This window comes from Rhinoderma darwinii, chromosome 1 (assembly GCF_050947455.1).
Source record: "Rhinoderma darwinii isolate aRhiDar2 chromosome 1, aRhiDar2.hap1, whole genome shotgun sequence".
Taxonomy (NCBI): Eukaryota; Metazoa; Chordata; class Amphibia; order Anura; family Rhinodermatidae; genus Rhinoderma; species Rhinoderma darwinii.
In genome coordinates, this window is record NC_134687.1 from 89,835,163 (window position 1) to 89,857,876 (window position 22,714).

General features: G+C 44.9%; 1 protein-coding gene across 1 annotated transcript in view; it reads left to right on the forward strand.

Moving 5' to 3' along the window:
* The first annotated feature begins 1,420 nt into the window (after positions 1 to 1,420).
* The window catches only part of CFAP97 (cilia and flagella associated protein 97), a 39,679-nt gene continuing 18,385 nt past the window's right edge, over positions 1,421 to 22,714 (forward strand). The window contains exons 1-3 of the mRNA XM_075860185.1: positions 1,421 to 1,563; positions 3,367 to 4,180; positions 4,475 to 4,546. Coding sequence (XP_075716300.1) covers positions 3,388 to 4,180; positions 4,475 to 4,546 — 865 coding nt within the window. The 5' untranslated portion in view covers positions 1,421 to 1,563; positions 3,367 to 3,387. The remainder of the gene's footprint in view (positions 1,564 to 3,366; positions 4,181 to 4,474; positions 4,547 to 22,714) is intronic.

The following is a 22,714-nucleotide window of genomic DNA, read 5'->3' on the forward strand; positions in this document are numbered from 1 at the left end:
TATACTCAATTTTCTAAACTGTTCGTAAAAATTTCTGTCGGTCCATGATTTTGGGCCATCTTGTCCAAAAAATAAATGAATTGGTGGTTGGCAACCGTTTCAGATATGCCCGGGCCCGGTGACTCAGCAGCTGCCTCTCCGCTCTGGCGCTTTTTCCCTCAGTGGCGTCGCTACCGCTGTAGCAGCCAAAGCAGCTGCTAGCGGAGACACCGGGCATGGTTGCGCCCGTGCTGCCCGCTGGGACACCCCCCATGGCCAGCGGCGCCTCTAGCAGCCGCTGTGGCTGCTACAGCGCTAGCGAAGCCACATTCAAAAGTATCTGCGTCCTAAGGTATCTCCCTGCTCCGCTATCTACTAGGACAGTGGTTCCCAACCGGGGTGCCGCGACACTCCTCTGAACTACGGCCGTGCCCTCCTCTCCTCCTCCTCACAGCGTGAAGTGCATGTTAGATTTTTTCAGCCACCGTAGATGGCACCCCCCACCCACCCTTCCTGTACATAGTGCCACTGTAGCTCCCTGAAGGAGCGGAATCCCCCTGTGGCTGGGGTTTCTGCTCCTGGACAGAGCGCATGATAGGAAGGGGGGGGGGGGTGCTATCTACAAGGGGGCTGTGTGGCACAGTCTACAAGGGGGAGGTAAGGGCTGTATGGCAGGTGGGGGATTCTGGCACTGTCTACAGGGAGGCTGTATGGCACAATCTACAGGGGGCACTATCTACAAGGGGAGGGCTGTGTATGGCAGCCAGTGGAAGCGGACATTATGCTGTGTAAGGGCACTACAGGGGGCAATATAGTGTGTGGCACGACAGGGGGCATAATACTGTGTGGGCACAATTAGAAGACAAAATACTGTGTCCTTGAAGGGGTTATAATACATTATATTATACTGTATGGGGGGCACTAAAGGGGCATTATACTGTGGGGGCCATTATACTTTTTTATGGGGCGTTTTTTAACGTGGGGTGGGGCACCAAAAGATAATTTCACACGGGGCGCCATCTATCCTAAGCCCAGCCCTGGATGTGGGTTATATACAGGGGTGATGGCAGGCAGAGAGGTGAGAAGGCGGCAATGACGAGTAGTAATCACCAGAGACTTTATGTGACGTAAATGTGCGTGTACACAGCACTACATCTAGCCTCATCTATACCACGTGTGCATGATCCGGAGATAACCCCCATCAACCATTTATATTACCCTCATCATCCTTGTATATACCATTGGGGTGGGCAAGGTCCGCTCACCATGGCGCGGAACAACAAATAAATCGGACGGGCATTGAGGGCACCGTAGACCAATAGGATGCCTGAAACGCGGGTATATGTCAAAAGTCCAGCTAAACTATGCCTCCGGTGCCCTTAAGAAAAATGTCTACTCTCGCTTTAGCCTTTTCCTCCTGGCGGAAGTGAAGTCTTGGTTACGGGGGCGTGGCTATTGTGGTAGACTGGAGCAATGTTGTGCGAAAGCTAGAGACGGGAGTAGCGCGCGCAGTGGAGGAGCCGTGTGCAGCGTACAGCGCCGAGTACTGTGGTGCGGCATCTGTACGGAGCCTGATCTGAGCAGGTAACAGCGGGTGTGGGGGGTACGAGCCTCCCCTCTCGTTATTATAGCATTGGGCTTAACAATGGGGGCACTGTTTGCTTTGCCGTTTACAGTGGACGTAAATTCTTGTTCTCCTCACGTACTATGTATGTTTAGTGATTGTGTACCCAGCCGGAGCACTGACCAGGGCTGTACAGAGCAGCGCACCTCCCTCCCGCCGTCTCCATGGAGACCTGATGCGTCCTCACCTCACGGCAGTGAGTGACAGCTGTCATGTGTTTACCGTACATTCCCCCCATACTGACCGAGATCTGATTCATCTGAAGTCTGCCCACTGAGATGTCACGTCATTACAGCAGGGGATATGTTTGGGCAGAGCTGTGTGCCCACCTTTTCTTATATGGCTAATGATGACTAAGTTAATCATCTGGCGATAATAGACTAGTTACAATATGACCAACAGCGACGGTGACCCCCGATGCAGCCTTGTCTGTGTTTATATTTGTGTATAAATCTATCGGATGAGGCATGATGGAAATCCTGGGACTAGGTCTGACTTGCTTTACAGTTTTTACTATTACCCTCTATGGAGAATGGAAGGCAAAATGTCCGTCATATCCTACTATACAGGGAGTAATTTAGAATAGAAAACTGTATGCGTTAATTTCATATATATATATTCCACGACCCCTTTAGTTTAGGGCTACACAAGTAATGAAAGTCAGTGGTGATCGCTTTGCGACCCATAAATGAGTGTGATGTCGCAAGGAATCTAAACCCGCTGGACTTCTTGCCGCTGTGATGTTGCGATCGTGGCAAGTTGCCACATTGATTTTCAGTGCCTGTGCCGCAGGCAGTGATCACAGCGTTCTTTGGCTGTGTTATCTGTGGCTCTGTTGCCCTAAAAGGTGTCTTCCCAGGGACAGACTCTGTGGCAGTCTCTATATTCCTGAGAACAAGGGGGTCCAGTCCTTTTTCAGTCAGCGCTTACATAGATTTCCATAACTATTATTCATGTGTATGATCAGGAGTCCGGTGACCGCCATTGCGTGGTTACCTTTTTAGAGATGACTGAACCCGCTCATCGGGATTGTGGTCCTATCTTTCAGACCCCCCAGTAATGTGACTCTTATGACTTGACTTGACATAAAAGTATCTTCTGGGAAACCACCTTGATTTCTATGTATTAAATCCTGTTAAGATCACATGAATTGAAAATGTGTTGGTGTGAACCTTTAGTATGAAATCACGGGATCTGATTGTTCCATCCGGAATATGGTCCGTTAAATGTGGGTACAATACACCTGTCTGAATAAGGCCTTCTGCGTAACTAATAATAAGTAGAGGATGATACGTCCAATGGAGACGGTATAATTTACTGTTCACGTGTGACTGGGAGTCACGTTACTAAAGAACCCCTTTAGTATGAGCCTGTTAGCTTGCCTGACATGTCTGTTTTAGTGAATACTTGTATTCCCCATAAAATCACAATTTTGGAGCATCCTTTCTTCGAATTCTAAATTGTGCTCTCCCTCTGTTATTCCTCCTAGAAATTTGAGTAAACTGCCAACTGGGTGTTACCATGGGTCGCACCCCAACTGTTAACACCCAGTTGTCAATTTATTCATATATTTCTAGGAGGAATAACAGAGGAACAGTACAATGCAGAGTTCTTAGAAAAGATGCTCCCGAATCGTTATTTTATGGGGAATGCAAGTAGTTACTAAAACAGACATGTCAGAAGAGGTGACAGGTACTCTTTTAAATTCACATATAGCATTGTGGCTCTGATCCAGTTGTGTTTCTTTTCTCTTCTGCCTCCAGATTGTAAGCATTTACAGCATCATGGATCGGTATGGAAATCTTTCTGATGATGGTGAAGTGGATCACTCCTTTTTTGACAGTGATGACGAGGACACAGGAGGACAAGTTGTCACTACATCAGTTTCCGGCATGCATGAGCATAAACCCAAAAAACATGATTCTGAATCAGAGGATAGTGAAGAAGTAGATGATCCACAACAAGGGGCAAGCGGCAAAGAGAATAAAGAGCTCTCAAAGGAAACCAGACATAAGTCCCCCGAGCCTGTGTTGTCTCTGGACGCCCCAAGACCCAGCAGTGCTGTCAAATCCGGTAGGAGCTCTGCACAGAGCCTTAGAATAGAAGCAACTATTCCAACAGGACTCCCCAGGATAAGACGAGACTTCGAGGATAATTATTACCCAGATGAAGATGACAGTAGTGAGGAGGAGACCAGAAACAGACCAAAACCTGCTAAACAAACAAACATTGGGAAGAAGACCACAGGAAAATACAGCCGAGACTTTCCTTCTTCCATCTCCAGCTCCGATACAGAGTTTTCAGACACTACATCCGATGACCGCACCTCAAGATCCTATCAGTTATCTAAAGATAGAGCTCCTTCTTCCTCTGTGCGTTCTCCTGAACGCAGGTTACATAGACCACCTGTGAGAGACCTCAGGGACTATGCTGATGAGTCGGAGGACACCGTGACGGATGTGACCCCGCTCTCCACCCCTGACATCAGCCCCATACAGTCTTTTGACATAGCAGCTACTAGCGAAGCGCTAAAAGCTAAAGTAAAACGGCAAGAGAATGTCAAACAGGAGTCATGTGGTAATTGTTATAACTTTCCTTTATTTTATTTTTTTACTATTCTACGTTTAGTCATTTTATATATATAGCATATCATCCTGTATATCTCTAATAGCAGAAATATCCTTTGACTGGAGTTTATGTAAAGTGGGAGAGTAAGAAACAATATAGGGGTTGTAGTTATATAGTATATGGGTTGTAGGTGTGTGTGTGTATGTATGTGTGTGTGTATATATATATATATATATATATATATTTATATATATAATCTTATCAGTCTCATTATCAATCCACCTCACTGTTTTTGAAACACAGATCCTGAGTTTGATGGCAAATCTGACCCAAAGGCTTTACAGGATGCTATGGACCTGAACCAGCTTCTAAAGGGTAAGTTTGCCCTAACAGTCTTTATCCTATACTATATGTGTGTGTGTGTGTGTATGTGTGTGTGTGTATATATATATATATATATACACAAACATACACTACCGTTCAAAAGTTTGGGGTCACCCAGACCATTTTGTGTTTTCCATGAAAACACACACTTATATTTATCTAATGAGTTCCAAAATGACTAGAAAATATAGTCAAGACATTGACAAGGTTAGAAATAATGACTTTTATTTGAAATAATAATTTTCTCCTTCAAACTTTGCTTTCGTCAAAGAATGCTCCATTTGCAGCAATTACAGCATTGCAGACCTTTGGCATTCTAGCTGTTAATTTGCTGAGGTAAATCGGGAGAAATTTCACCCCATGCTTCCAGAAGCCCCTCCCACAAGTTGGATTGGCTTGATGGGCACTTCTTGCATACCATACGGTCAAGCTGCTCCCACAACAGCTCTATGGGGTTGAGATCCGGTGACTGCGCTGGCCACTCCATTACAGATAGAATACCAGCTGCCTGCTTCTTCCCTAAATAGTTCTTGCATAATTTGGAGGTGTGCTTTGGGTCATTGTCCTGTTGTAGGATGAAATTTGCTCCAATCAAGCGCTGTCCACAGGGTATGGCATGGCGTTGCAAAATGGAGTGATAGCCTTCTTTATTCAAAATCCCTTTTACCTTGTACAAATCTCCCACTTTACCAGCACCAAAGCAACCCCAGACCATCACATTACCTCCACCATGCTTGACAGATGGCGTCAGGCACTCTTCTAGCATCTTTTCAGTTGTTCTGCCTCTCACAAATGTTCTTCTGTGTGATCCAAACACCTCAAACTTCGATTCGTCTGTCCATAACACTTTTTTCCAATCTTCCTCTGTCCAATGTCTGTGTGCTTTTGCCAATATTAATCTTTTCCTTTTATTAGCCAGTCTCAGATATGGCTTTTTCTTTGCCACTCTGCCCTGAAGGCCAGCATCCCGGAGTCGCCTCTTCACTGTAGACGTTGACAGTGGCGTTTTGCGGGTACTATTTAATGAAGCTGCCAGTTGAGGACCTGTGAGGCGTCTATTTCTCAAACTAGAGACTCTAATGTACTTGTCTTGTTGCTCAGTTGTGCAGCGGGGCCTCCCACTTCTCTTTCTACTCTGGGTAGAGCCTGTGTGTGCTGTCCTCTGAAGGGAGTAGTACACACCGTTGTAGGAAATCTTCAGTTTCATGGCAATTTCTCGCATGGAAAAGCCTTCATTTCTAAGAACAAGAATAGACTGTCGAGTTTCACATGAAAGCTCTCTTTTTCTAGCCATTTTGAGAGTTTAATCGAACCCACAAATGTAATGCTCCAGATTCTCAACTAGCTCAAAGGAAGGTCAGTTTTATAGCTCCTCTAAACAGCAAAACTGTTTACAGCGGTGCTAACATAAATCCACAAGGGTTTTCAAGTGTTTTCTAATCATCCATTAGCCTTCTAACACAGTTAGCAAACACAACGACGTTTGCAGCTAGAATAGTCATTTAGCACATTAACAATGTATAGAGCAGGGGTCTCAAACTCGGCTGGGTAGGGGGGCCACATATAGAAAAAATGGGAAGTTGACGGGCCGCATTACTTTCAAATTTGATACAATACAAAATTATTGTTAATCAATTAGTTATTTGATCTACTGTAACACTATATTACTATAATAATACTACATTACTATAATAATACCGCTAGGTTTAAAATTTGAGATATTTCTCCACGTGCTTATTTCAACAATACAGTTTTCCAGTTTTAGTGTCGCTAAATGCAGTCCGGCAGCTCAGTTAGCAGTGTGTGGCAGACACACGTCAAGATTGGGCAGCCCCTTTTTAGATAGTGCCACAGTGCCCTCTGCGGATGCTGCCACAGTGCCCTCTGCGGATGCTGCCACAGTGCCCTCTGCGGATGCTGCCACAGTGCCCTCTGCGGATGCTGCCACAGTGCCCTCTGCGGATGCTGCCACAGTGCCCTCTGCGGATGCTGCCACAGTGCCCTCTGCGGATGCTGCCACAGTGCCCTCTGCGGATGCTGCAACACACCCCTAGATAATTCCACAGTGCCCTCTGCAGATAATGCAACACACACCCCAAGTAGCTAGCTCCATTGGGGCTCCCTCTAGGAGTGGAATCCCCAGCCAGAGCGTTGCCGACGCTTTGGCTGCGGATTCCTCTACTGTTGGAGCCCCTGACGTCACTATCCATACGCAGTGACGGCAGGGGATCCGCTTCTAGCACTCTGCCTGGGATTCCAGCTCTGCTCCTGACATCACTGTCCGTATATGGACATGGATGTCAGGGGCAACCCCAAAGCTGGAGTCCTGGGCAGAGCACTAGTAGGCTCTTCCTGGGACTCCAGCTGTGCTCCTGACATCACTGGGACTCCTGCTCTGTGGAAGCCCCTGACATCACTGTCGATGTATGGACAGTGATGACAGAGGCTTCACCAGAGTCCCAGAGCAGAGCCTATACTAGCGCTCTGCCCGGGACTCCAGCTCTGGGGAAGCCCCAGACATCAGTGTCCATGTGTGGACAGCGATGTCAGAAGATTCCACAGAGTCCCGGAGCAGAGCCGATACTAGCGCTCTGCCCGGGACTCCGCTCTGGGGAAGACCCTGACACACTGTCCATATACGGACAGCTATGTCAGGGAATTCCACAGAGTCCCGGAGCAGAGCCGATACTAGCGCTCTGCACGGGATTCCGGCTCTGGGGAAGCCACAGACATCGCTGTCCATATGAGGACAGCGATGCCAGGGAATTCCAGAGTCTCGGAGCAAAGTCTGTACTAGCGGCTCTGTGTCCCACGGGCTGCAGATGACAGCCACAGGGGCCGCATGCGGCCCACGGGCCGCACGCTTGGTATAGAGTGTATTTCTGATTAATTTAATGTTATCTTCATTGAAAAAAAAACTGTGCTTTTCTTTAAAAAATAAGGACATTTCTAAGTGACCCTAGACTTTTGAACGGTAGTGTGTGTGTATTAGGGATGCACGGTGCATCGAAACTTCGATACTGTTTCGATACTGTGCATCCCTAAACGGTTCGATACCGCTATTTCCTGTATTTCGATACTGAGCTGCGCAGCCGCACAGCTCTGTATAGTAATACATGAATGTATGGGAGAGCGGCTGCGGCTGTGTAATTCAGCCACAGCCCCGCTCCTGAGTCATGATAAGTTCGCGGGGTCAGGATGATGCGATGCGGCCGGCGCTGCACTAATGAGCGGCGGCACTGAAGACAGAACATGGCGGGCGCTCTACAAAACACCCCCGTGTTCTGTCCTTAGTGCCTGAACTGCCGCTCATTAGTGCAGCGCTGGCCGCACCTCCTCATGCTGACCGCGCGCGCACTTCCTGTCAGGAGCGGGGCAATGGCTGTATTACACAGCCGCAGCCCCGCTCTATAACGGCGGAGATCAGAGAAACCTCTCATCTCCGCCGTTATTCTCCTGAATGCTGCGATCACAGCTGACTGCAGCATTCAGGAGAAAATGAGCAGGGGGGATGCCCCTGGATCGCGTCACAGGGAATTCCTGTGATGCGATCGAGGGCCATACCATATATGGGCAGACAGCTCAGGGTCTATTGACGGACCCCAGGGCTGTCTTACCATATTTCATGTTGTTAGGACATACTTGGGTATGTCCTAACAACTGCCTGTGTGCTATCTGTCCACAGGCTAATGTACTGGCACATATCTGATATATGTCAGTACATTAAAGTTTAAAAATAAAAGTAAAAACAAAGTATTGTTAAATTTAAAAAAAAAAATACACATTCACCTTTTTTTACAATAAACATTAAAATAAGTCTAATACATAAAATATACACATTCAGTAATGGCACGCACAACAATTTTTTTGCATCATTTATGATGTGTACGCTGTAAAAAAATGAAATAAACATGGCTTTCATTCACTTATTAATGTGAGGCGCGAGGTGCGATGAATTTAACCTCCATGTTCCTCACATTAATAGTAATTAACCCCATCATGTACCTCGCACATTAACCCATTATGACTGAGAAACATGATGGGATTACTATTAATGTGAGGCGCGTTCAAAATTCATCACACGTCGCGCCTCAAATCAGAAAACGGAAGAATTTTTTTTTTATTACTGTTGGCAAAAGTATCGAAATTGGTATCGAAATCGCAATACTAAACGAAGTATCGGTATCGAAGTCCAAATTCTGGTATCGTGACATCCCTAGTGTGTGTGTGTGTGTGTGTGTGTGTGTGTGTGTGTGTGTGTGTGTGTGTGTATATATTATAAAATACTGTATGTATGGGCTTAGCCTTAAAGGGAACCTGTCACCAGCATTTCACCTATTAAACCAGCAATACCTGGTGGTAGTGGGTGAAAAATCATTTCTATATAACCTATAATTGTCTTCTTAGTCGGCTCTGTAACTTTGGTATTCAGTTTTTAATTGCTCACACACACCGTATGCTAATGAGCATAAAAGAGTCAGATCTTCATTCCTCAAGTCTTTCCGAGTTTACCCTGCCTCTTTATTTTTGATTGACAGCTCCTCACCATCCTCCAGCACACAAAATCCTGCGCTTGTGCATGGATGTCCTTTTCTGGGGTGTGCGCACAAAGGGACGACTGAGTATTACGATAAAAGCACAAAATGTTTGCAAACTGTTATTTACAGTTGGAGGAGGCATTTCGGAGAGGGGATAACGGCAATGAACTTGTAATAGCAGCGGCCGGTGAGGGATAAGTAAAGTTCAATAGGTGAAATGCTGGTGACAGGTTCCCTTTAAGGCTCAGAGCCCATTTTTCAAATCTGACGTGTCCCTTTATGTGGTAATAACTCTGAAATGCTTAAACCCATCCAAGCCATTCAGATTTTTTTTTTTTCTCGTGACACATTGAACTCTGTTAGGCTTCGCTCACATCTGCATTGGGGTCCTGTTCTGACGTTTCGTCTGAGGTTTCTGTCAGAACGGGACCCTGAGCAGACACAAACTGAAACCGACGGAAACCAGAGGTTTCTGTTTCCATCACCATTGATTTCAATGGTGCCGGATCTGGTTCCCGTGGTTTCCGTTTGTGTCTGTTGTGCACCGTCGTTTTGCCGGAAGCTATAGCGTAGTCGAATAGTTAGCATTTTGACCCCACAAGTTTTTTGCTGAATTTATTGGAATTAGTCTGTGAAGATGAAAATCTACTTTTTTCTGAAAAAGCACCCCAACATTTGAAAACCAATTTCTACCGATTACGGCAATACCCCATATGTGGTCATACACTGCTGGTTGGACAAACGGCAGGGTTAGAAAGGCAAGAGCACTATTTGGCATGTAGATTTTGCTGGATTGGTTTCTGGACGACATGTCGCATTTGCAAAGCTGCTGAGGTACCAGTACAGGGGAAACCCCTTAAAAGTGACCCCATCTTGTTTTTACGGCATCCATCAGGCGGTAAAAACTACATTTTCACCTTATTCTACAGGTTGATACGATTATGGCGATACCAAATTTATGTTTTATTTTATGTTTTACCACTTTTAAAAATAAACTATTTGCTAAATTTAAAAAAAAAAAGTATTTTGTATTGCCATGTACTGAGAGCCATAACTTTTTTTTTTTTTTTCATTTTTACATCAATTTAGCAATGTGATGGCTTAAGTTATGCGGGATGAGCTGTAGTTTTCACTGATACCATTTTGGGGTATATGCATCTTTTTGTTCACTTTTTATTTCATTTTTTTGGAGCGCTAAGGTGACCAAAAACCAGCAATTTGCGTGTTTTATATATATATATATATATATATATATATATATATATATATATATATATATATATATATACTTTTTTATTTTTTTGGAACATCTAAAAAAAAACACTTTTTTTTTTTTTTTTATTAGTCCCCCTAGGGGACTTGAAGAAGCGGTCGTTGGATCGCTTGCGTGATATATTGCAATACTAATGTATTTCAGTATATCGTGATTCTGACAGACTATTGAAGCCCTGCCGGAGTCAGAGCTTCAAAGGAGTACAAAGATGACAGACCTTGGGGCCTTTGTTAGGCCCCCAGGCTGCCAAAACAACCGTTGTTACCAGCCGATCATGCCGCGGGGGGGGGGGGGGGGAGCGATTGCTTGTTTGAGGGGGCGCCCTCCTGATTCTAACACTTTAAATGCTGTGGTTGTGATTGACTGTGACATTTAAGGTGTTAAACGGGCGGAATCAAAGTAGACTTTGATTCCGCCCGTTGCAGTGAAGTGTCGGCTGGGTAGCACAGCCATCACCCGCTGTGTATGGAGCGAGCTGTACGTACGTGATAAGGGTTAAGGGGTTAAGATAGGTCTCCATACATAAAATATACACATTCTGTATCGTCGCGACCGTAATAACAAATTTATAGCGTCATTCATGAGGTTTTACGCTGTTATAAAATAAAAACTGCTTTCTTTCACTTATTAATGTGAGGCACGAGGTGTTCTGAATTTTGAGCCTCACATTAATAGTAATTAACCCCATCATGTACCTCACAATGTTGTCCATTATGACTAAGGAACATGATTGGGTTAATTACTATTAATGTGAGGCACATGGAGGTTCAAAATTCATCACACCACGAGCCTCACATCAGAAAATTGAAGAACTTTTGTTTTATTATTATTGTTGGCAAATTATCGTTTTGGTATCTAGTATCGCAATACTACACAAAGTATCTATAACTAAGTCCAAATTCTGGTATCGTGACAGCCCTACAATGCACTACATGCGTATTGCAGTCTATTAGAGCTGTCCGCTACTCACAAGCATAGTGGGTTTCGAATTTGTCAGGACTCTCTAGGCCATTTTTAGGCCTCCGGTTGCCATAGTAACCATCTCCGCCCGCGATCATGTTGCGGGACGTCGAAGGTGTTAACTCCTAAGAATCCACGATCGTTACAGAACGCGGCTTCTAAGGGGTTAATCAGCGGGGACATCGCGATCGGTCCCTTCTGAAGGCGCTACGGCAACTGCTGTACGAGACCGCAGTTGTCACAGCTCCTGTATGTGTCGGGAGTGGGGCCTGAATGACTATTCGGTCATGGAGCGAGGACGCTGCACTAATCATGACCTAATAGTACGTCCAGGACTGGGAAGGGGTTAAAATTCAATTCAAACATGTTTAACTGTTTCTTGGTTTTCAGTAGTATAAGAACAGTAATATTTATTTTTTATTCAACCAGGTGAGTTCAGAGTAAGCGATTATTCAGACGAGTGTATTATATGTTAAACGGACAACATGTCACAAATGCATACGTTTTTGTAACTTTAAAAACCTATACATCGTAGTATACCACAAATGTGTGTACAAAACGAGACGTGAACCAAGGCTAACCTGCGTTCAGAGCAAGTAGTTAGCACCAATGCAGACGTTTCATCTGGGGTCTGCATTTGAGCTCGGATTGTTGCTGTTTTTCATGTGCCTGTACCAGGAACATGGGGATCGAGGTCAGCCATGCCCTCCGACACTGCAGAGCCATGAACTAAACTCAGCCCAGTGAGTATCTACCTCAGAAGTAGATAAATGTTACAACCTGTAGAGGGGTTTCTATCTTTCTTTCCGGCACTAATCACGCTGGTTCCTCCCTTCCCACTGTTCCCAGAGTGCTGTGCGGGATCCCGTGACTACGTGCAGCCTCTGAAAACAACAATCTAAAAATCTTAAGTTCTAAATAAAAAGTTATAAATTTTATTGAACCAACAAAAACCAATTAAAAATAGAGATGATTGAGGGCGTGGCCAGCAGGCAACATGAGAGGATGTGTTGAGTGAGAGCTCCGGCCGGTAACCCGCAATATCTGTGATCCTGCATAATATCCTGAGACAGACAGACCTCTTTATAGCCTCCTGGAATGGCACTGAGTCATGGCACCGATGGGTCCCACAAAAGGTACGTCGGCGGCGGAGAAATTGAAGAACTCTGCCCGGGACAGCGCTCAAAATGGCGCCGCAGAGTCTCCGGCACACCGCTCCAGGCCACCACGAGGTCAGAGCACCAGCACAACTCAGCAGGAGGAGACGGAGCCTGAGCCAGAGCTGACCCTGCAGCAGGTATACGAACAACTGCTGCAGGCTATCACTCTGTCCACTACGTCGCTGACGGGGAAGATAGAGGAGGTGAGGGTGGATCTGGGCCTGGTACGCCATGATGTGCAGAAGCTAAGGGAAAGGGTAAGGGACACGGAACACAGAATATCGGCCATTGAAGATGCTAATTTACGCGTTCCCACGAGATTGTCAGCAATGGAGGCCAAAGTGGAGATATGGCAGCAGAAATGTGATGACCTGGAAAACCACTCACGCAGGAATAATATCAGAATTATTGGTTTGCCGGAGCGAGTAGAAGGAAGGGCGCCAGGCGCTTTTATTGAGCAGTGGTTCCGTGCCACCTTTCCTGAGGCGCATTTTTCAGCAGCATTCGTGGTGGAACGCGCACACAGAGTGCCAGCACGAGCTCCTCTGCCAGGCATGCCGCCAAGGCCCTTATTGGCACGTTTACTTAATTGGAAAGATCGGGATCAGATCTTACAGATTGCTCGTCAGCACCCTAATATCCAGCATGAGAATTCCCGAGTGCTCCTGTTTCCAGATTTCTCGGCGGAACTACAAAATAAGCGTGCTACATTTATTGCTGTGAAGAGAAAGATGCGGGAGCTGAATATATCCTACTCAATGGCCTATCCGGCTCGTTTACGTATCACTGACGGAGGGAAAGCGATCTTTTTTTGGAGATCCGAGGGAAGCTGAAGAATGTTTATCCTTGAGACCAGGTGACCGGAGGGCTTGAGTCGGGCCACGCGGGACTCGCTGTGCTGATAAAGATGCCGTATTTCCAGATATGCAACGCGAATTTCCCTCTTGGTGAAAGGATTGGGAAGCTGGAACTGGATACTCCATTTTGAATATCCGAAGCCATGTCGCAGGGAAGTCGACACATCCGTTAACCTTCTGGACTGGTCGGTATTTCTTGTTGATAATGTGAAGAGGTCTGATGCGAGATAGCGGGGAAATGTGGGTTGCTACAGTTGTTTTATCTCTATGTAGGTTAACATTACCATCTTTAATTGTATGCACGGACACCCCGTAACCATTAGCCACGGTATAACAGCTACACTTATACCTTTACAGGTTACTGATAAGTTTGCCTATGGGAGGGGTGTACTCTCATGGAAGTCCCCACAGGGGGAAGTTTTGTTTTGTTGGATAACAGTTACACAGCTTGCTACACAATCTATGCAATGTACGGAATTTACAATATTGGTACATAAATTGTATTATATACAAGGGATAAGGGGGGGAACCCTCTGCAAACATGTAAGGGATTGCTTGTATGGCTGATCTGAAAGTAATGTCATGGAATATTAGAGGCATGGGCACCCCTCGCAAAAGAATTACTGTGTTTGCACACGTGAGGGATTTTGGACCGCACATTCTATGCCTCCAGGAGACCCATCTCACGGCTGATACAATTCACCGTCTAAAAAAACCTTGGGTCCAATGGGCAGAGCACTCGTGGCACACGTCATATTCTCGAGGGGTTTCTATACTGGTTCATAGATCGGTGCGGTGGAATGCAACCAAGATGGTGAAGGATACAGAGGGTAGATATGTATTTGTCCATGCATATATTAACTGTGTGCCATTTGTTGTCATAGGGATATATGCGCCACCTCCAGCAAACCTGTCAATACTGCAGACAGCGGTTACTTTTGTAGCTAATTACCCTGAAGCCAAAGTCATATGTATGGGAGATTTTAACCTTTTACTGAACCCGTATATTGACAAATTCGTACCTCCGCACGAGGTTGGGGAGATGCACCAACCTTCAAATTTGCAGCGACTGATAAATGAGATGGGATGGGTGGAGTTGTGGAGACTGAGACATCCCCAATCTTTTGAGTTCTCATGTTTTACTCCTGCTAGGGGGGCGTTATCTAGAATAGATTATATGTTTGGATCGGCCTCCTTGGGTCCTAGGGTAACTGATATTGAATACGCCCCTCCCAGTGCTTCGGATCATGCTCCCTTGCAGGCGACATTTCGTTTATACGATAGAGAAGCTAGCAAATTAAACTGGAGGGTTCACCCATTTTGGTTCTCTTTGATAGGGACTAATGATCGTATTCCTGATTAGTTAAACCAATTCTTTGAAATCCACGAAGAGGAGACTGATATCTCCCTAAGGTGGGACATGTTTAAACATATTTGAGGGGTTGTTTGTGGTCCACTATCTCATTTATCAAAAAGACATCAAGGGTAGAGGAAGATAGATTGGCAGGGATGTGCAGGGACTTGGAGCAGGCATATATTGATGAGCCGACTGAGGACAACAGACTGCAATGGCTGCAGGCGGGCAGATTGTATCAGATACATCTCAGGGAGAAGGGGGATAGGAAGCTGTTTTTTCTTAAAACGCCTTTGAACTAGGTAATCAGTCTGGGAGATTATTATCACAAATCGTACACTCTAACCAGTCATCTCCGGCCATTCTAGAGATCATGGATGAGGGGAGACGACTTCTTAACGACGCTGAACAAATAGGGCATAGGTTCCGCAGATTTTATACTGATTTATATACATCCCAATGTGCTTACTCGGAAGATTCATTAATGGAATATTTGGAAGGGATTACATTCCCGCAGTTGGCAGAGGAGCATAAAGACAACTTAGATGAGGATAGGTGCTGGGGACATCAGTCATGTGGCCGGTGTTGGAGAATCCCAATTTGTTTAGAGGGAGACTACTCCTACTTCATAGATTAGCTTATCAGGTATGGAAAGCAGCTAAGTTGATATATGGCTTTGGGGCCTTGGAGGAGGGGACACCGATGTGGGGACATCCCATGTTCACACATTTACAAATGATGGAGGGTTCGGAGTATTGGAAGGTGAATGGGGTGCTGTGTCTGGGGGACGTTTATAGAGAAAATGTGTTGCTATCATTTACTCAGATGATGGAAGAATATGGTTTACACCGCACCCAGTTCTTCAGATATTTGCAACTACGACATGCGCTGAACGCTCAATTTAACACGCAGTCCCCGTCTCTTTCGAAGTTCCCATTGATTGGAGTTCTAAAGACACAGGGACCCAAGGGCATTATTTCGGCACTGTACACTCCTCTCCTGAATGTACGAACAGAGTCGCACAAGCTTCCGGTGCAATCGGCATGGAAAGCAATTATCCCCGGCTTGTCCGAGGAAGACTGGTCAGAGGCCCTGGAGTCTCATATGATGGTATCTCCTTCTGTCAATAATAGGCTGACCCAACTATATATAATACACCAGTGTTACCTTACACCAACACTTCTATATCGAATGGGTCAGATGCCGAACTCAGAATGCCATAGGTGCCACTCTTCAGGGGCAAACTTTATACACCTCATTTGGGAATGTTCACGCATCAGCTCCTTCTGGGAGGGGATACTTGAGGTTCTGAAGGATATTGTGTCGGTGCCTATACCCAAGACGCCGGAACTGTGCCTGTTGAGTTTGTTGCGGGAGGAGGATTGGCAATTTCATACCCAAGTGTTCCTTAGGGAAACACTATTCTTAGCTCGTAAAGCCATAGCCCTGAGATGGATGGCGGATAGACCTCCCACGGTTGCGCAGTGGAAATCTTTGGTTGATAATGTTATCCCATTTGAGAGAGTGGTGTACAGAAATAGGAAATGTGTTAATAAATTTGGGAAGATTTGGCTTGCATCATCGGGGACCTTGGGTATCGAAAACAATATGCATTCTTTATTACATTGATCGTCGAGGAGATGAGGAGAGAGAGGAAGGAGATCTAGTGAACTAATGTGGTAAACAATTCAACGTTTGTACCTTTTTATTATCAATGTATGTATAAATGGTGTTAACTTGACCGATATCATAACCACCTACCCTTATACGGGAAGATGCAATGTTTGAATTGTATTTTGTGATGTATGTCATGTCTGGAATACCATGTAATAATTCTGTGTTCAATGTTATGAGATATATAGTACCAATGAAAGGTTATTTTTTATTCTTGTACTGCAAGCTTGGAGTTCAATAAAACGAGTTTTAAAAAAAAAAAAAAAAAAAAAATAGAGATGATTACCACAGTACAGATGGACACCAAACAGTGACACACAAAGGATGTCCTCTGCGACAGACTAAGCAGTGACTTCTCTGAGCTGCCATTGGATTCGCTTACATAATGTGGTTCCAGGTTATGCCCTGCCTACTGGCCTACTCTTAAAAGTAGGCCAATGAACTGAGTTAACCGGACACCACGTGATGTAGAATCATTAATGACTGCTTAGAGCGGTCACTGCTTAGTTTACCTAGGCCTGTAAGGGTTGCAGGATCACCCGAGATGCGCTAGAATTTTGGCGCATCTCGTGTGCGTGCGCCACTAAATTAACCTACTGCGGGGACTACTTCAGATTAGGGATGCACGATGCATCGAAACTTCGATACTGTTTCGATACGGTGCACCCCCAAACTGTTCGATACCGTTATTTCAGGTATTTCGATACTTAGCTGTGCGGCCGCACAGCTAAGTATAGTAACACATGAATGTATGAGCGGGGCTGCGGCTGTGTGATAGTCATTGCCCCGCTCCTGAGTCCTGCGCCGTCAGCATGATGCGATGCGGCGGCACTGAAGACAGAACACAACGGGAGCTCTGCAAAACACCCCCATGTTCTGTCTCCAGTGCCTGAACCGCTGCTAATTAGTGCAGCGCCAGCCGCATCACCGCATGCTGACCTCACGCGCACTTAATGTCAGGAGTGGGGCAATGGTGGTTTTACACAACCGCAGCCCTGCTCCATAACGGCGGAGATCAGAGAAACCTCTTATCTCCCCCGCTATTTCCCTGAATGCTGCGATCAAAGCTGACTGCAGCATTCAGGGGAAAAGGAGAAGGGGGGGGGGGGGTGCCCATTGGATTGTGTGAGCGCAATTTAACAACCCGCTACGCCTTGAGTTCCATCCAGCTCCAAATTTGGCTTTTAAAAATCAACTTATGAATAAGAGCAGCTCGGAGGAGCAAATACACACAGACACGTTACTGTATGGAAATACTTATAGTTTATAAATATCCGCTGCTGATAAGAATGGTCGGACAATAACAAATGAGTCAAAGTTTTTAGATATAGTTCCACAACTTAATTGGTTCTTAGAGGGGCCGTTCCCTCGTGCAATCATGAATCGTAACGAGTCTTTATTGCTGCATAGTGTTTTGCACACGGCACTACTGCCTTAAAGTCCCAGAGCATCTCCCTTCTAATATAACTAACTTGTAAAAGCATATAAGGATATGAGTATATAAGGTATACAGTAGGTATAAAACACTTTGGAAAATACATTTCCTTTCACAATCGCGTCACAGGAATACTTGTGACGCGATTGAGGGTCATACCATATATGGGCAGACAGGCCCCAGGGCTGTCCTACCATATTTCCTGTTAGGGCATACTTGGGTATGTCCTAACAACTGCCTGTGTACTATCCGTACACAGGTGAATGTACTGGCATATAGATATATGCCGGTACATTAAAGTTTAAAAATAAAGTAAAAACATTAAGTAATATTAAATTTAAAAAAATACACATACACATTTTTTACAATAAACATTAAAATAAGTCTCAATACATAAAATATACACATTCGGTATTGGCATGGCCGTAATGACCTGCACAACATTTTTTTTTTAGTCATTTATGATGTGTACGCTGTAAAAAACAAAACAAAAACCAACTGCTTTCACTTATTAATGTGAGGCACGAGATGTGATGAATTTAACCTCCATGTGCCTCACATTAATAGTAATTAACCCTATCATGTACATTACACATTAACCCATTATGACTGGGAAACATGATGGAGTTAATTTCTATTAATGTGAGGCACATGGAGGTTCAAAATTCATCACACCTCGTGCCTCACATTAGAAAATGGAAGAACTTTTTTTTTTTTTTATTACTGTTGGCAAAGTATCGTTTTGGTATCGAAATCGCAATACTACATGAAGTATCGGTATAGATGTCCATATTCTGGTGTCGTGACAACTCTACTTCAGTTACAAAGGAGGTCCCTGTGCTAGGAGTTGTTAGTGGTTGTTCGACTACTTTTATAAAAGTAGGTAAATGATCGTTCGTAACCAGGTTACTAGTGATCATTTACCTTGTTGCCGTTCCTGTGCAATCCTGTAACCTAGTGGTGCAGGCCTGTTCTCTTCTGACCAGTCTTGCTCCAGTTAAATTATGCAGGTCACGTGATGTTATAGCACCGCTTGCATTACAAGAAAAGCGCCAAATGGCAAGGCAGGGAACAGATGGTTCCCTTGCCTCGCCGGAGCTTTCAATTGTATCTGTGTCCTAAGAATGCGGATACAATTAAGTACAATAGTATATGCCCCCTTCCCCTGTGAGGGACCCTATCGCCAGGAAGTCAGGTCATATAGTTTAATTTTTTGAGAAAAAAATAAATTATATATGAATATAATCTCAAGCAGCTCTCAGCACTTGTCTGTTTTCACCCTTGATAACAATTGATAGGGGAAGGGAAAGGTGGAAAAGTGTGTGGAGATGGAATAACAGCTAATAAATAAACATTTTATTAGTTGTGTGTGGTTGTGTTTGAGCCAGTTGCCTTACATTCTAATTGTATGCCAATACATAGCCTGTCAAAAATGAACAAGCACTGCTATTCCCCTGCTCGTGTGCCAAATGGAGGAGGCACAGCAGCGACCAAAAAGTCGGCTGTCTGGATACTACGATGTGGATAGATCAAAGCTGCTATGGTTGGTATAAGGGCTGGAGGAGTGCGCCGTTGACCAGCGCTGTCACTCCTCCGCTCGTGTATCGAGTGGGGGAAAAATGACCGACTAAGTGGCAGACTGGAGGAGGACTATAGCGTATGCCGTCAGAAACGCTCTGTGATAACAGAGCATGGGGATTCTGAGGACAGTAAACGCTATTGCTTTTCCGCTCACAAACTGAGCGAGAGAAGCGTGGCAATAGCTGCAGAGCAAACCCCGTGGGGGCAATGGGAATTACAGATTGCTAGAATAGCAGTGCTTGTAAATTTTCGTTTACACGGGCCACATCATTGTCGGCAGCACATCCCCCCCCCTGCCAACACCAATGATTTTATAGACTACATCAACAATGAGATCAGCCGACGAATGAGTGTGAGAACGCTAGTTCGGTCGATTATTAGCCTGTGTCAATGGACCTTAAGAGGTTAAACCTAGCAGTAATAGGGTTATGAGAGATGTCCCCTGCAGCTAATCGCTTGTGTGAAGGTAATGGCCGTGGATAGTTGTCGATTTAAAGAGACTCTGTCACCAGATTTTGCAACCCCTATCTGCTATTGCAGCAGATCGGCGCTGCAATGTAGATTACAGTAACGTTTTTACTTTTAAAAAACGAGCATTTTTGGCCAAGTTATGACCATTTTTGTATTTATGCAAATGAGGCTTGTAAAAGTACAACTGGGCGTGTATTATGTGAGTTACATCGGGGCGTTTTTTACTACTTTTACTATCTGGGCGTTCTGACGAGAAGTATCATCCACTTCTCTTCAGAACGCCCAGCTTCTGGCAGTGCAGACACACAGCGTGTTCTCGAGAGATCACGCTGTGTCGTCACTCACTTCCTGCCCCAGGTCCTGCATCGTGTCGGACGAGCGAGGACACATCGGCACCAGAGGCTACAGTTGATTCTGCAGCAGCATCGGCGTTTGCAGGTAAGTCGATGTAGCTACTTACCTGCAAACGCTGATGCTGCTGCAGGATCAACTGTAGCCTCTGGTGCCGATGTGTCCTCGCTCGTCTGATACGATGCAGGACCTGTGAGTGACGTCACAGCGTGATCTGCCAGAAGCTGGGCGTTCTGAAGAGAAGTGGATGATACTTCTCGTCAGAACGCCCAGCTAGTAAAAGAAGTAAAAACGCCCCGATGTACACACATAATACACGCCCACTTGGACTTTTACTTTTAAACACACCCACTTGGACTTTTGCAAGCCTCATTTGCATAAATACAAAAATGGTCATAACTTGGCCAAAAATGCTCGTTTTTTAAAAATAAAAACGTTACTGTAATCTACATTGCAGCGCCGATCTGCTGCAATAGCAGATAGGGGTTGCAAAATCTGGTGACAGAGCCTCTTTAAGGTGATTGAGGAGAGTGACTAGTGCGTGTGAGCTGTACATGGGCGAGCGAGAGAGACCGATGTGGATTAAATCCACCAAAAGCAAAAGTAAGCAGTAGGTTTGAAAGCAAACAGCTAAAATGAAGTCCGAGGCAGTGACCAAGGTGAGGAGTCTTAGGAGAAAACAGACAAATAATGAGTTATAATTGTGATCTAAACGACTTTGCTTAGTTCACCTGTCTCATTCCCTGTCTAACTGCCATGTATAACTGAGAAATATTAGATTTTATCTATCTCTATCTCGTAACTGCCACATAACCACTATATACAGCGCTGTTTTTAGATCTTCAGTTCGGCAGATAGGAGCATCCTCTCTCTAACGGCGGTTCGCCTATAAGGTGTAGAGAACCAAGTGGCAGATTTCCTGAGTCACAGACAATAGTCTCTGAACTACAAAATGTTTTGTCTTCAGGTCAACAGAAAGGGGTATCCACGTACAGATCTATTCGCCACAACAAAGATCAAAGACCAATTGGTTTCTCTCCCTGAATTCAAGAGCAAATCCTATGGCAGTAGATTCTCTGGGCCAAAATTGGGGTTTCAAGCCTATGCTTTTCCTCCTCTTATTCACATGGTTTTGCACAGATACAATCTTAAAATCCAGGTAATTCTAGTGACCCCTGTATGGTGCAAGAGGAGTTTGAGTCGGTTCGGTCTGTGCAAAGATCTTGCTCTGGAATATCCTTTAAAAAGTCTTCTCTGTCTGGAAGGATTAAAGGGTAACTAAACGTTCAACAAACTTCTGACATGTCAGAAATTTTAATTGGTGGGGGTCCAAGCATTGAGACCCCCACCTTTTGCTAAAACAAAGCGGCAGAAGTGTTCGTGTGATCACTCAGCCGTTTAGTTTGTGTTCGGCTTTTTCCGGTAAGCGCATATATTGGAGTACGGGCTTATAGACTTTCTATTGAGCCTGTACTCCGATACATTGATTTTGGGAAAAAGCAGAGCAGAAACTAGGCGGCTGTGCACTCACACAAGCACTTCTGCCGCTTTGTTTTAGCGATTGGTGGGGGTCTCAGTGCTCGGACCCCCACCAATCAGAAGTTCTGACGTGTCAGTATATGTCAGACGTTTGAACGTTTAGTTACCCTTTAAGGCCGGGTACAATCAAGTGTCCAAACAAAACCCTACACGGATAATTCTGAAAAGGAAGAATTATCAGACCACGTCATCTCCGCTCTACAAGTAGGTAAAAAGTTATCTTATCCTCATACAGTTCTGTGAAAAATATGTCCCCCAATCTTTTCTATTTATGCTAATTTGTCACATTTAAACATCTTAAATCATCCAACTAATTTTAAAGGGGTTTTCCCAGAAACCTGCATTAACTTTCCACGGGATGCCAGTTTTTCCCAGTGTCTTATTCTGGAATCATGTATATTGACCTTATCTGAGGCAAGCCAAACGAGGCCTTCTGGTTTTTTTAGATGTTCGTCTGGTTTCTTTTGTGACCTCCTGGATGAGTCGTCGATGCGCTCTTTGTGAAATTTTGGTAGGCCGGCCATTTCTGGGAAGTTTTACAAGTGGAGATAATGTCTCTTATTGTAGTTCTCTGGAGTCCCAAAGCCTTAGCAATGGCTTTTTTAACGCTTTCCAGACAAGTAGATTTAGCTTTCAACATGTTTAGATTGAACAGGTCTGGCATTAATCAACGTGTGGCTAACGAAATTTAACCCAATTGTCAATTGAATTGGCTTAACTGGTTGATTCAGTTTCTAAGGGGGAAATTACTTTTTCACATAGGGCCAGGTATGGCTAAACAGCATTTCTCCTTCAGTAAATGATATAATTTAAGTCCTTAGCAAGATCTAAGGTACTATGACGTTGAATGTGCGCTACCCTAATATGGTGCAGGCTGAGGAACTGCAACGGCCGGGAACAGAGAACTTCAATCCCGGCTGTTTAACCCCTCAGATGCCTTTCCATGAAAGGACCCTCTGTACCCTG